The sequence below is a fragment of the Hyaena hyaena genome, unplaced genomic scaffold, assembly GCF_003009895.1.
Source record: "Hyaena hyaena isolate Hyena2069 unplaced genomic scaffold, ASM300989v1 scaffold_1828, whole genome shotgun sequence".
NCBI classification, from domain to species: domain Eukaryota; kingdom Metazoa; phylum Chordata; class Mammalia; order Carnivora; family Hyaenidae; genus Hyaena; species Hyaena hyaena.
The window spans coordinates 151,280-167,070 of NW_024082464.1; the positions used below are offsets into that span (position 1 = coordinate 151,280).

Sequence of the window (15,791 nt, forward strand, 5' to 3'; positions counted from 1 at the left end):
GGCTCAGCTGGTAAGTGTCCAACTTCAGCTCAGGTCATGATCTCATGACTCATGGGCTCTAGCCCCTCGTCAGGCTCTGTGCTGACAGTTCAGAGCCTGTAGCTGCTTCAGATTCTGTGTCTCCCTCTCTCTCTGCTTCTCCCCTATTTGTTCTCTCTCTCTCTCTATCTCAAAAATAAACATTAAAAAAAGTGGAAGACTTGTCCTCTGAAAACTATAAAACACGGATGAAATAAATTGAAGATGACACTAAGAAGTGGAAAGACATTCCATGCTCATGGATTACAAGAATAAATATTGCTAAACTCTCTATACTACCCAAGTCAACCTATACGTTTAATGAAATCCCTATTAGAATACCAGCAGCACTTTCTGAAGAACTAGAGCAAGCAATCCTAAAATTTGTATGTAACTACAAAAGACCCTGAATAGCCAAAGCAACCTTTAAAAAGAAAAGCAATGCTGGGAGCTTCACAATTTTGGACTTCAAGTTATATTTCAAAGCTACAGTAATCAAAACAGTATGGAACTGGCACAAAAACAGATACATAGATCAAGAGAACAGAATGGAAAACCCAGAAATAAACCCACAACTATAATGGTCAACTAATCTTCATCAAAGCAAGAAAGAATATCCAATGGAGAAAGTCTCTTCAACAAATGGTGTTGGGAAAACTGGACAGCTAAATGAAAAGAATGAAACCGGGGCACCTGGGTGTCTTAGTCGGTTAAGCGTCCGACTTTCGCTTAGGTCATGATCTGGAAGTTCGTGAGTTCGAGATTTGTGGAATCTAAATAAAAGAAAACAAAACAAACCACAGAGCACCAGGCTTATAGATACAAAGAATGCATTGGTGGTCACCAAAGGTGGCGGTTGGGGGTGGGCCAAATGGGTGAAGGGTGTCACAAGGCACAACCTTCCAGTTATAAAATAATTAACTCATTGAGATGTTAAATATAGCATGATGGCTATCATTACACTACTGTATTGCATATTTGAAAGTTGCTAACTGAATAAATCTTAAAAATTCTTACACAAAATTTTTTAACTATGTGATGATGGATGTTAAGCAGATCTTTGTTGTAATTATTTTGCAATGTATACAAATATTGAATCATGTTGTATGCCTGAAACTAATGTCAATCATATCTCGAAAAAGAATTTAAAACGTTTTTTTATTTTTTTAATGTTTTATTTATTTCTGAGAGACAGACAGAGATAGCATGAACAAGGGAGGGTCAGAGAGAGAGGGAGATACAGAATCTGAAGCAGGCTCCAGCTCTGAGCTAGCTGTCAGCACAGAGCCCAACACGGGGCTCGAACCCACAAACTGTGAAATCATGACCTGAGCCAAAGTCGGACGTCCAACTGACTGAGCCACCTAGGCGCCCCAAAAATGTTTTTTAAAAGTAGAATATTTATATGCCTATGGGATGTTTTGGCACTCTCTGTATAAATTTGGAGGTATTTTTTTTTTTAACCTGTGTGTTGTACCCATCAATGGAAATAGAACAAAATCATACCTGAATCTGAATTTGTTAAGCATTTATTGAACACCTATTTAGTGCCAGTCATATTAGGAACTAGATATCAAAAGACAGATATAGTCACAATATTGTTGACTGGAGATCCCAGTTCTTCTGCACGCTGTCTTGTCCCATGTACAGTGGAAATTTGACATATTTTTTCTGACCTACCTCTTCAGGTTATATACCTCATATTGTAAGACAGCAGATTAGTTAGGAAAGGCCAGACTTTTGATAAGATACAGAAGGCAAGCAAGTTAATTTTAAAGTTGTCATTCTAAATCATCCATGCCTAAAGGATGCGTTTTTTAAAAATTAGTGTTTATTTTTGAGAAAGGCAGAGAGACAGAAAGAGTATGAGTGGGGAGGGGAAGAGAGAGAGGGAGACACAGAATCTGAAGCAGGCTCCAGTCTCTGAGCTGTCAGCACAGGGCTCAAACCCAAGAACTGAGAGATTATGACCTGAGCTGAAGTCGGACGCTTAACTGACTGAACCACCCAGACACCCCAGGATGCATTTTTTAAATAAGAACAACAACCATTATCGCACTAAAGAATATAACCTCATTCTATAGTCATACCACATACAGAGAGCTAAGAAATATAGTAGTCAGAAACATATTCTAGAGCTAGTATGCCTAGCGTTTTAGTCTAATATATAAGCAAGAAAGCATTGTTCCCTGGAAGGGAGGAATAATCTGTTTTTAATTTAACAAGACTTTTGCATGAAAAATTGCTTTAAGACTCCAGAATGTTTCCAAGAGCTGTATTAGCTTTGCCTTAATCACTCACAATGGATGCATTGCCAGGAGCTGTTTGTCTATTTTTACAATGGGTCCTATTTGCCTCAATGAGAAATGGCTGCTGTGTTCTGTTGAGGATGTCTTCAAGGATGGTGTAACAATTAAGAAACCAGTCTCTGGAGTCAGATTACTTGGGTTCATATCCCAAATCTGCCACATATTAGCTGGTGGCCTTGAGCAAGTTACTTAACAGCTGTGTTCCTCAGTTTTCACATCTGTGAGATTGGGACCATAGTATACCCACAACATATGGTCCCTATATGGAATAAATATGTTAATATTTGTAAAGCACTTAACACAGTCCCTATTCAAGGGTAGGGGCTATATTTACTTGTTAAGTAAATACATTAATCAATAATAATAGGTGTATACAATGAGCCAGCTTTTTCAGAACTGAAACATGAACATTACATTCCAGGTAGTGAATCCTATATGAAATAAGCACTAATGTAGAGATATTTCAAGATTTCCCTTACCACCTCCATACATATTATACATGGGATTTAAAACAAAAATTCCTCAAAGGTTGTTCTGTGCACCTATCCTCTTTAGGATTAGCTACAAAAAGATCATGCTAGTAAGGAACCACAAAGAGAAAATATGTGGATTCTAGCATCTGTAATAGTAACAGGATCTGGGCCATTCCAGTTACCTATCACAGATGGGCTTGATGGAACCGGTTGTATTTATCAGTTATAAAGGCACCTTTCCTAGGCTTATGCTGCAGCAGCAGAAACAGCTTTTCCTTTACAGCCACTAGACAGTGGATTTTCAGCAACATCTCTTGAGGAACTTATCAGAAGCTACCAAGTGAAGGAGGCAATTTTTCCCCCTGAACATTGCAATTATTGTCATTTACTCAACTGGTATTTCTATATACATTTGTACAATTCAAAGAGCATCTCACCAAAAAAGTTTCCCTTTATAGTTAAAATGTTTTCTTAACTTGAGAGAAAGAACTGTTATGGTAGGGTATGTGCTAGGTTTGTGGGTTATTCTTTTTTCTTTTTCATGTTAAGGTTTTGTACTTGTTTGCCTATGGCAGTTTAAGATGAAGTTAGCTTGGAGTACTTGGTACAGCAGTAAAGAACTGTTTTATTGAATACTGAGCCACTCTTGCCCATTTTGCTGTTACTAATACAACATTAATGTTCTTACTAAATCACAAAAACAGCAAGTAGAAGCTGATGCTGAAAGTGTTTATAGATATTCAGCAATTAGCAGAAGCTAATAATTCCTATTTATGGAATAACAAATAAAACCTAAGTGATTTTTTTTAACCTCAGTATATTTCAAACCAAATGTGTTATATATAAGTTTTTGCTTTTAGGAAATAACAAAAGTTGTGTTAGACCTTATGTGCATAATATGCCCTCTTTATAATTTATCCTGACTCTAGTATAACCTTTGAAAATAAAGCAGACTTTGCAGAGGAAATTTATAGCTTTGGAAAGGACAGTCATTGTATCAGAGAGCCAGAAATACAACCATACTTAATGTCTTATTATAGAACTAGATTTCATAATTTATAATGACAATGGAAATACTGAGAATGTTCTTAAGTATACAAAGTTATGTTTTTGAAAATATTTATTTCAAAGTACTGTTTGTGCTTAAAAGTTAGTATTTATTGTATTGTCATTATAGGCATTATTGCATTTAATCTTCATAGTAGTATGCTGAGATAGGGGCAATCTCCATGTATAGGAAAGGAAACAGGTTTTTTGCAGTGAAATAATGGGGCCACACACTTAAGATACTCTAGCCAGAATAAGCCAGGCTGCATGATGCTCTTAACCCATGCTCTTAACAATTACTTCTAATTACTGCTTGCCTGACTCTCTGAAAATCTTAAATTTATTATTTTCGTTATTATCATCATTAGTAGATGAACTTTCAATATATGTAGGACACACTACCTCTTAGCCAACTTTAATTATTCATGGTAAAGAAAAGGAAAAAAAATAAAGGAAGTTGAAATTCACAATGATCACTTTTCACTTTTACTCAAAATTAGGAAGATGCCATTAAAATATTTTTCATTATGGTGCAATAGAAATAACAAATAATATCCAGTGAACCCCATACTTAAGAAAGTATTAGTGTTTTAAAATATATCTAGATTTTGTAAGGAGCTTCTTTTGACCTCTTTGTTATAATGAATCTTCTATCTCAAAGGTAACAGTGTGCACCATGGCTTTAATTTGATTCTGAGTTCATGACCTTGGATTGCAATAGTAACGGATAATGTTATAGTCAGTCTTTCATATTACAACCTCAATGTCTCATTTTTATGATAGAAAAGTTGAAGAAGTTAGTACAGGGCTACATCTAGGAACCCTTCCTCAATGCCAGCCTTAAAAATTTACTGCCAACTTGATATGATTTAATAGGTTTCAGAAATGTTTTATGCTTCAAGAAATATTCCCCTTTTTGCAATCACAGTGGCTGAAATTCCTGTACTAGAGAATGATTCATTCGCAGCTTTAAGGTTTCAACATTGAGTATCTGTTTACTAAAATTCAAATTTCCATAGTAAAGATGAGTACTCTATAGGAATGAAGATATAATTTATTGTCCATAATAGGATGTATTTCCAAGATAAGCCCAACAGGAAGTCAGGACAACAGATGTAAGTCAGGACTATGAGTCAAACTAGAAAATATAGTTATCCCAAGTGTACTGCTACTTAGTATGCTTAATAAATATTAGTCAAATAAATGGAAGAACCAGATATATAGGACCTATTTCAGTAGGTTTGAAGCTCTAGAATGAGGATCTCAGTCCCTAGACTAGCACTTACTGCTTAGATGCATCTTCTAGAAGTTTCGCTTAATTTATCTGAACTTCAGTTTTTTCAACTGTAAATTGGAGATAAGTAATTAATAACAAGGCCTAATAATTGTAAATAGTAAATGGAGTTAGTCTCAAATAATAATTCTGAGGGTTACAAGAGAACATAAATGTCCACGAAACTGTTTATTGGTTCCAGTAATTATGATCTGAGAGGTGGAGGCAAAAGAAAGGGTGAGGTTTCCATGAGAAGGGTCAGCTGTCTTTGGCATTCTAGTCTAGACCAGAAAATGGAGTCTGCTGCATTTCACTAAGCAAAAATCAACTTCTCTTTGCCTTCTAAAACACTAGCGTCTAGAGGTGCCTGGGTGGTTCAGTCCATGAAGTGTGTTACTCTTGATTTAGACTCACAGTCATGAGATTGAGCCCTGCATCAGGCTCAAGCTAGGTGTGGAGCCTATTTAAGATTCTCTCTCTCCCTCTCCCTCTGCCCCTTCCTCATTTGCACACACTTGCTCTCTCTTTCTTTCAAAAACAAAAACAAAAAATCTTCTTGCCTCTATATTTGAAAAAAAAGTGGGGGGAGGGGTCAGGCATCCTGAACTAAATAGAGTATATAATCAGTGTACGAAAGAGAGAGACTGAATGCACAATATCATTTTGGAAGTGAATCAATCATTGTGATATTTGTTTACTCTTCTCCATTATAAGAAATTTTATGGTATTTCATTTGTACCACCATACCTGATGTCAAGTGAGCATGTAATACTTAGGTGTGGGATAATTGTCACCACAGAATATTTCATGAGAAAATTTTCCTGACAGTGTTAAGCAGCAGTATGGAAATTACTCAGGAGAGAAGTGCATTTAAAAAAAAAAATTAGGATAATTTCTAACTGAAATGTTAACTGTAATGAGTATGCCAGAATCAACCTTGATGTATCTATTTGGACATTTTCCACATCCCAAGTGGTTAGTCTAATACCAATTAAAGCATCACACATTGCTATTATCTTCTTGCATTATTATTTTCATGAATTAATTTTGTTTTAAAAATCAGACCTTTTCCAAGTGAGAATAAATTTAAATATCCAAGGTGCAAATGTGAAACTGATGTCAAGACCCATGCATATCTATAATTTCAAATTCTGAAACCACAGAATCATGGGAATAATCCTAAAATAATAAAAAATGGAGGAAGTGACCTTTGTGGTCACTTCATCATTCCCCTAGCTATTTGCAGAGAATCAAAATAGTAACTCTAGCTTTCCTTCTCCTGAAATTATGTATCACTTTCCTTTTATATTCATTCATTCATTTGTTCATTTATCCATCCACCCACCCATCCATCATTTCAGTCTTTCATTTGATAAATATTAGGCATCATTCATGTGCCTGGAATGCTGCTTAGCACTGAGGAAACAAAATGTATGCTAAATATCTTCTTTTCTAATATATCGTAGTTTAGTGTGAGAAACAGAGATTACCAAATAATCATAATATAATGAGATATGTCTTATAATAGATGTATGGACAAAGTGCTGACTGGATGAATCACAAGGGCTTGTGAACTATGAAGTGGTAACATTGCTTCTGAGGTTTGAAGGAAGAGATTTCAGGCAAAGGTAAAAATGTATACATAGATAAGGAGATATGAAGGGGCATATCAAGTCCTATGAGTATTAAACAGTTAGTTATGACTAGAGATGAGCTTATTTATCTCTGAAGGGATTGCGAAGATGGAGAGATGAATGTAGGTGGATTGATATGAAGCTCCTGTAAATTTCCTCCAGCTTCATCCTTTGTCAGAAGTGTCTATGGCAAGTCATGACACTGACCCACTTTATGACTGCATTGGCTCTGACCTGTCTGGATAAAATCAAGTACTTATGATGACCGGGACTCAAAATTTCCATTATTTCTCAGGCCATCATTTTAGTCTAGCATTTTCCAGGCAGGTAGGGAGAGGTCTAGGTGTGATGGGGACAAGGTGTTCTTATTACTCAAAGACTCCATTTTTTTTCAAACTGGGCGATACTTTTTTTATATTATAACATTATTGTTTTTTCCCCTTGCTATTGGTTTTAACTATCCTGAACTCTCAGATTTATGTAGGAAATGTTCTTCTGATTCATATTACCAAAACCTTCTATTGTCTGATTCTAAATTGCTAGCCACTCCTTCATAGGATTATTTATTATTGTTATTCATGTTATACTCTCAAATATTATTCAAATATTTGAAATTCAAACAGTACATGTTTGATATCTCTGGAATACTTTGGGAAAGAGATTATAAAACAAACCTTTGCAAATCTATATCTATAAAATATCATGGATACCATTCAGACTGTTAATGAGGATTACACTGTTGATGAGCAGAGAATAACAAAGCTGGCTTATGAATACCTATGGGTGGCTAGACCTATACATTGGTTAAATGACTTGTCCCCATTTATCAGCATTAAATTGTGTACTATTTAGGTTTAGATTTAGCAAAATCACAAATTACTGTAGACATGGCTATTCAGGAAAGACTGAATATTAAATCTTTGAATTGTAATTGAATATTACTACATAATACTATTTGCATAGTTTTTGCCCTTTTATGTTAAAATGATGGTGTACTAATTTCTATATACTTTCTCCCTTGACTTTAATGAACTTTTCAATTAAGTTTGTGCAGAATGCATTTCAAAATATTCACAAGAAATTCTTGCTATTTTTGTATCAATTTCTCATAAAACCTTTTTTTAATTTTGGGTCCCATTTATGAGTATGTGTCTTTCTGAAATAAAAAGAATGTTCTTTAGAGTTTGTTATCCTCTAGGAGACATGCAAACCTATCTCCATTGTGAACTATTATGGACATAAAGGAAGTTATTGTCTCGCTGTCCCTTTATGTTTGTTGAAATGTTCCCTTTCTCCCAGGTTTGCTTCCTGTAATAATCTGTTGAACAGTGGAGTACCTGACATGTGTTTGTTCCTTAGGCAAACGTGTAAAACTCTTCAAGTTCGAATGGAGAAGTAGAAAGAGAAGGTTTCTGCTGTGCCTGATGACAATTTTTGATTTTTCCACACTCAAAAATATTCTGGCTCCATGTTGGAGCACTAGTGTGGTGAATCCGAGTGTTGGTCGGATTCTAAGGAAGGGACAGAAGTTTCGTTGAGGAGTAAAGATTCAAAACATCTCCTGAAATGAGCTCTCGTCTTGGTTTATTTCTCACAGAGCAGCAGGTGTGTACACTGTGTTGCAGGATTAAACTGTAACCTACTCTTTCTTATAGTTACCATTAGCATTCCAGACGCTCCTGATTTCAGGGGGAAAGATGAACTTGGTACAGCTTTAGCAATCAGAAGGCAAAGAATTGTCTCAGTACTCAGTAAAGAAAGGCGTTGAACTATCTTTTATAGAAATAAGGAGGGGGCATCACTCTTTGAACTAATATGAGGCCCACAAATTAAACAACTTTGTCACAAGGAGGTGAACCTAATACTGTCACCTACAGTGGCCCTGCAGTTGATATTGCTTTTCCAAGCATAGAAAATGGGTAATATGAAGCTTTGGGCGTATTAGTGGACCTCTGTTAGTGTTCAACCTGCCTATTAATGCACAAGTTAACATGGAAAGTACTGAGCCCAAATGAAGATAATGTTCTTACTTAATGGTCCAATCTTTATATAGTTAAATTGCCCTATAATTGAATCAGCTATATCAAATTAGCATCTAAGCTATTAGAAATAGCTAAAGATTCATATTTTGATCAACTTTGGGAATTTGAAACTACTGAACTGTGACTATTATTTAAAAAGAAAAAAAGAAACCCAGGGAAGAATATAACTGAGAAAAAGAAGGGCAGAAACAAAAGGACCCAATATATTAAACATTACTGACTATATTACCCTGCTTTTCAGAAAATACATTCTAGTTTTGGAACTTACAGAAAGCAATTTTTTTCCCCAAGATCTACCACATATGGAAGGATAATTTCTAATGTAATATTATGGAAAAGGACAGGGCTGGGGAGGAGGGCAATTGTGCTGCTTCAGGCATGGTCCTGGCTCTGTACAAGTTACACCAAGTTCTTCTCCAAGTGACAAAAACACAGTCTTTATTCAGACAGGTAAATCCAGGAAAGGTTGTTACTAAGAGCCATTTGTATTTATGACTGAAGCCATCTAGGAAGCTCAGAGAAAATATTCTTCTTAGTAATCTCTAGTTTCAGCCCTTCTCTCCAACTCCACTTATCTTTTTTTTTTTTTAATATTTTTATTTATTTCTAGGAGAGAGAGAGAGAGACAGCGTGAGCAGGGGAGGGTCAGAGAGAGAGGGAGTCACAGACTGAAACAGGCTCCAGGCTCTGAGCTGGCAGTCAGCACAGAGCCCGACGGGGCTCGAACCCAAGAACCGCGAGACCATGACCTAAGCGAAAGTCGGACGCTTAACCGACTAAGCCACCCAGGCGCCCCTCCAACTCCACTTTTCTTAAATTCACCTTTTGAATTTGCAGTGAAGCTGAAATTCTTGAGAAGTGCAATCCTTGAGCAGATTTAAATGTTTAGTAAGACTTTATGTCAGAAAGTGGATATAAACTATCAATTCACATGACTCCTTTATAAATTAGAGGTGAATCTAAAAAATGAACCCAATATCAAATTTAGCAGGTAAAGTACCTTCTGATTGAGTTCATAATCTCCACCGTTTCTAAAAATGTGGGAACTGTGCTTACATGGAATATTTTTAAGTCTACTCAGAATTCCTACAAGTATTCAAAATAATTGTTTTCCCCTTTTAAGGACTTTCAAATGTTTTTGAGAGAAACATAACTGGATTGCATTATATTGTTGTCTTTCAGAATTATCTTCATTTTTGGGATAGTTCTGGAATAAATACAAGTTGTGTACAGGGGCCCCAGGAGAAGGAAAGTCTTAAATATCCTTGATGTCCCAAAGGAATTTATTAACTATCCAAAGTGAAATCAGAGAATGTTTTGTTTTGCTAGCAGTGAATGTCATTCAGGCAGAATCCGTTGATCTGCTTTTGAGGAGATGAATGTGCATAAATGGCAGTGCAAACAGTCATCTGCTTTCATGAGTCACGTAGAAGAGTTCATGGCAGGCGCACTGTATAGCTATCAAAGTTTTAAGAAATAGGGCAGGTCCATCTGTTCAAAAGATTCATTTCCAGTCAAGATCTTCATTTACACAGCATAGGAAGCTGAAAGCTAGTGACAGATGTTGTGTTTGTGGTAAAAGCTTACTAGTTCTGCATTCTAATATAATGAATAGGCTTCTTAGAAAAATGATCTACACAGTGGTTGTACCACCAGTGAACTTAGGTAATCAGAATAAAGTTTTATCCCATTTGGAATTAGTGCTTCTTAAGAAAAGTCATAGTAGTTTGGGGTTAGAAGGGAATTAGAAGCTCATTTAGTCCAACAGACTCACCTGGCAGATATAAGCCCCAGAGATTCAAAGATTTTTAAGTGGCTTGTCCAATGTTCTAAAACTAGCAGGTAGTAACACTAGTATAAAACTCTTATCCAAATAAGGCCACTTCTCCTCAGTTATGTTTGGTTACTTTGCTTCTTTCCAGAAGTCCAGTTAGATTGTACGTCATTTTCTGCTTCCACACTGGTACCCACATATATTATGCCTAAATATTACCAGCTATCTAGGGCAATGCTATTGTTTGAAATGACTATCCTCCCAACCATCCAAGGCTTTTAGAGTTTTCTGAGAATTTATAGGGCAGATAACAAAGTCATTTAGTAGAAATGCTGACCCTAGCTAAAGTATTATACAGATGGCTTTTGGTGCCTCAAATGTTAAATGTTCAGGTCAAGCCAGCACCAGACATTCTTAGGAGGGAAAATTAAACTATGGCATGAAAATCCAACAGTTTTCATGGCTATAGGAATCACCTCCATTGCCAAGAAAGTAAAATACAGCCTTAGTTGTTTTTTTTCTTAAATATAGGTAGGTATATTTATAAAGATGATTCATATGTCATTGCCTTGTAGTGCCTTATCTATACCTAAAACCTGTCTGATCAGCTTGCTTTTGAATGATTATCCTAGACAGACAGGTGTCTTTCATTTTGTAATACCTCATTATATCAGGTGCTTTAAGATAAGACTTGTGCATTCATGTACAGTATGACCAGCTCAGTGGTAGCTTTTCTCTAGTTTAAATGAGAAAACCTGCTACTGCAGAGTAATGATGTTTTAATTGAACATTCAGTATACAAAAAGTAACGCAAGAGCTTAATTCCTGTACTTGTAAGAGCTACATTAAAAAAATACATTTGCAGTGAAGCAGCAATTATATTCCATGCAAGAGAAAGTTCATTAAAATCAGCTTTTAGGATTATAAAGATATTCTAGCTTTCTGTTTACTCTTATCAAATAAGTTAAATTTATTTTATCAGAATGTTAGTTTACATGGTGCCTGTTGTGATGTTATTAAGTAGCTGTATGATGAAGACGGGACATGCACTCTATTTAAACCTACCAACTCCTTTTGGAAATATCGCCACATATTTATTCCTTATTTACTAAATATTTGTTCTGTATGCAATATCTGATGCAAAAGACAAAGAAATAATAAAAAAGAAAGGAATTATGCATCTATAAAGACTAGTGATGTATGATCAGAAATAATCAGTAACAAAAACTAAGAATTCATTGCATTCAGATACCTGGAAGTGTGTGTGTATGTGTGAATAATAGTTACCATTTAAATAGTGTTTATTATGTGCCTAACATTGTTCTAATCACTTGACCTATTAATTTATTTGCTCCTCAGTTCATACAACCTTATGATGTAGGTACTAATATTATCCCTGTTTTACTCAAGGTCACACACTGAGTTATCAACAGAACTGAGCACTGAACCTAGGAAGCCTGGCCTCAGGTACATTCTTTTAACCTGCTCCTCTGTATCACCTCATCTGAAAAGATAGTCTCATTCCTGAAGCAGGCTAAATGGTCGTGCTTCCCTCTTTCTATGATTTTTATGATTACCAAGAATATGAAATGAATAACTGCAAGATCAGTTTCTAGAAGACACGAAAAATTAACTTGAAATCAATACTTACAGAGAAATAAGCAGTAATGCTGCCTCCAATAGTTATCCTATGTATCATCTTTTGTGTCATGTTTGGGAATTACCACTACTACCACCTGTTATAATTTAAAAAGCATTTACCTGGAGACTTTCAAGTGATTATCGTATTTAACCACAATAGCAAATGTATGAGGCCTGATGATAATACAATTTTCTTTTTTTAATTTTTTAAATTTTTATTTATTTCTGAGAGAGAGAGAGAGAGACAGCATGAACAGGGGAGGGCTAGAGAGAGAGGGAGATACGGAATCTGAAACAGGCTCCAGGCTCTGAGCTGGCTGTCAGCACAGAGCCCGACGCAAGGCTGGAACCCATGAACCACAAGATTATGACCTGAGCTGAAGTGGGACGCTTAACTGACTGAGCCTCCCAGGCGCCCCATAATACAATTCTCATATTACATTCAGGGAGGCTAGGACTCAGGGAGTTCAAATAACTTCTTCAGCCTCAAAGTGTGAGAAATTGCTAAGGCAGAGATCTGAACTCAGTCTACATGCCCACGGAGACCACACTATTTGTCACGCCTCTCATCATAGTGTGTTGTCTCCTCCTGATAATGCAGGCAGAAAGTCTTGGGGCGGGGGAGGAGGAAGGAATTATAGATTCCATGAATATAATTATTTTAAGAACTTTATAAAAACATCTTTCACACTTGGGGACAGGATAGATTCTTGAATTTTCTTTTGAGCCTTTCTAATTTATCTTGAAGATAGGCAGAGATACTTCATAGTGTTCAAAATATAAAATAGAAACAGTATAAAATACTTGACTTCACTTAATTTCAAACTTAACTAATGTTATATATGCCATTACCTGGTTCTGTTTTCTCTAATTAAATTGGTGAGTATATTTAAAGAATGTGGTCTTAGCATCAAGCTTTTGAGAAAGCTAATCAGGATCCTATAACAGATTTGTTAGACTGGGAGAAATAAATGGATGGATTAAAAAGGGGGATAATTCTTAAAGAATTAGTGCTTTTTGTTTAGTGTTAGGTAAGTTTCATCCTCGTGGATCATTATCAAGATAACTTTGTTTTTGTGACTAGAAAAGCTGCCATTATTTATTGTTATTATTATTATTATTACCTTTGGCATGTGTTCAGCTGCTAAGTAGTTTCTGAAGTGGCTAAGTAGTTCTGAAGTAGTGCTGAACTGGCTAGTGTGCAGCACACACAAATAAGATTTACAGAAAAAGGAACAGTTGTGTGAAACAGTGCCTTTGGAAAGACAAATTCACTGAGGTGGTGATTAAAGTGTATGAAGCTCAAGGCAAAACTATAATGATTGTAGGACCATTTCTCTCCCTTATGCAGTATTTTATATCTATTGCCTTCAGAACCAAAAGACAGTGCATTTATGGTAGCAAATGCTATTTCCAATCCTGTAAGGATGGTTTTATTGCAACCTCCTGCTTTTAGATACTAGAAACTTGCTGAAAATCCTCCTTACCAGCTAAAACTTTTTACTATTGGCCTCTTCCAAGAGACATAGCTTGAGTGAAAAGAGCAATATTTGAGTTCTGAAAACAAGGCAATGCTTAATGTAGTGTATTAAAAATTAATTTTAAATGAGAGCGACATTTTAAAATGTTAGCGTGTATAAATGTTGCTTAAACAACCCTTGCATATCAGGAAGTTCTAGTTTATCATCTACAACGGGTAAAATGGCACTTGTTTCCCAACTGACTTGCCAGAATTGACTTAAATAACTTGGACTTGTTTAAGAAGCACATTAAATCATAAACAGGTTGAGTTGTTTGTGTTACGTTTTAGACAATTTCATTTTAAAATCTTACTGAGTCTTGAGTGTTAGGTGATTAAAACTAGTGATAATGTACCTACATTCAAAATCATCTTTATGTTTTTAAATCTTTGGTTTTGCCATTTCATTTGGTACAAACATGGAGGGTATCAAGGAGGGTGCTGATATGTGCTCACACTTGTTCATATTTATATTACATTGAAAAGGACAAGTAGTTAGCCTTTGTTTGAATTCTGTAAGAGCAGTCCTCTAATTTGGCTATTAATGTGATCCTCTCATTGTGCTTTTAGTACATTAAAAAATACCTTTCATTATACTACTTCAGAGTTGGCAAAGCTAGGTATTTTCTTCCTCTCTCTCTCTCTCTCTCTCTCTCTCTCTCTCTTCTGGGGGTGGGGGGAGGGAGGGAGAGAAGAGACAGTGGAGAGAAAGAGAATCCCAAGCAGGCTCCATGCCCATCATGGAGCTGACTTGAGGCTCGATCTCACAACCATGAGATTATGATCTGAACTGAGACCCAGAGTTGAATGCTCAACTGATTGAACCACCCAGGTGCCCAAAGCTAGGCATTTTCATAGACATTACATTATTTGATCTTCACAGCAACCGTTTTACATTGGGGAAAACTGAGGGGCCCAGAGGTAGCATGACACATCCATTGTGACCGTTATTGCCACACTGACCTTATTGCAGAACTCCACATGCCAAACCAATTATTGGATCAGAGAAATGTACAGAAATTAAATCTATAATTTTTTTAGTATTTATTTTCGAGAGTGAAAGAAACAGAGTGTGAGCAGAAGAGGGGCAGAGAGAGAGGGAGACACAGAATCTCAAGCAGGCTCCAGGCTCTGAGCTGTCAGCATAGAGCCCAACATGGGGCTTGAACCCCCCAAGCCGTGAGATCATGACCTGAGCCAAAGTTAGATGCTTAACTGACTGAGCCACCAAGGCACCCCTACAAAAATTAATCTAAAACAGATAGTCCACTTGAGCCCTAGCTTCATCTCATAAAATGTGCTAAGATATTTTTAGGATTAACCAAATAGGAGTATTGTGTAAAACTGGGATGAGAAAAAGTCATTTTAGTCAGGTTTCAGTCCATGCTTATTTAGATAATTCTTTGTCATATTTAAATTTTCATCTTCTAGCAATTATTTTAGTTGATAGAAATAGAATAAAAGTGTCCATTTATGATATTCTTAGGATATGAATTGTCTATATGTGTCTATATGTACACATATATGTCTACTGAAATAGAGGAAAAATTTGTTCTAGGTATATAAACCTTTGGTATTGTGCTATAAACTTGAGTGTCTATTTTTAAAAGACAAAGTGAAAACAAAGCTTTAATACATAAATAGTGAGAGAATCACTCCCCAGCTTTATATAACCTAGTAGGATGAAATGCTTAGCTTGCAATGAAGATAGAAGAATGCATCTACTATACCCACAAAGAGATAACTTATAACTAGGGCTTGACATAACGTAGGAGGACTGGCCACTTGCTCTCATGGAGCCACCACACCACGTCTCTCCAGATGCCTGTGCTGAATCCCTGCTGAGGCTAACCTTTTTGTTCTCTCTCAGTCCCTCTCCTTCTCAATTCCTCTCTTTCCCTGGCACGAGTTTGGAAATAAATATAATTCCTTATTATGCTTCATAATTCTTCCTACTAAGAGGAGAATCTTCAGAAAAGGCAAGCGGCAATCTTACTCAGGCAATGGCAATCTAAGACTGTTAAATCAGTGTTTATCAAGAAAGTCTGTCATGAAGTTTCT

At 36.1% G+C, this 15,791-nt stretch overlaps 1 protein-coding gene across 2 annotated transcripts in view; it reads left to right on the forward strand.

Moving 5' to 3' along the window:
• Nucleotides 1–15,791, forward strand: part of TAFA2 (TAFA chemokine like family member 2) — a 153,560-nt gene that overhangs the window by 134,256 nt on the left and 3,513 nt on the right. Inside the window, exon 4 of one of the 2 annotated variants that reach the window (XM_039224955.1) lies at nucleotides 11,981–12,037. The exons of the other annotated variant lie outside the window; for it this stretch is intronic. Coding sequence (XP_039080886.1) covers nucleotides 11,981–11,992 — 12 coding nt within the window. The 3' untranslated portion in view covers nucleotides 11,993–12,037. The remainder of the gene's footprint in view (nucleotides 1–11,980; nucleotides 12,038–15,791) is intronic. 2 annotated transcript variants of the gene reach the window in all.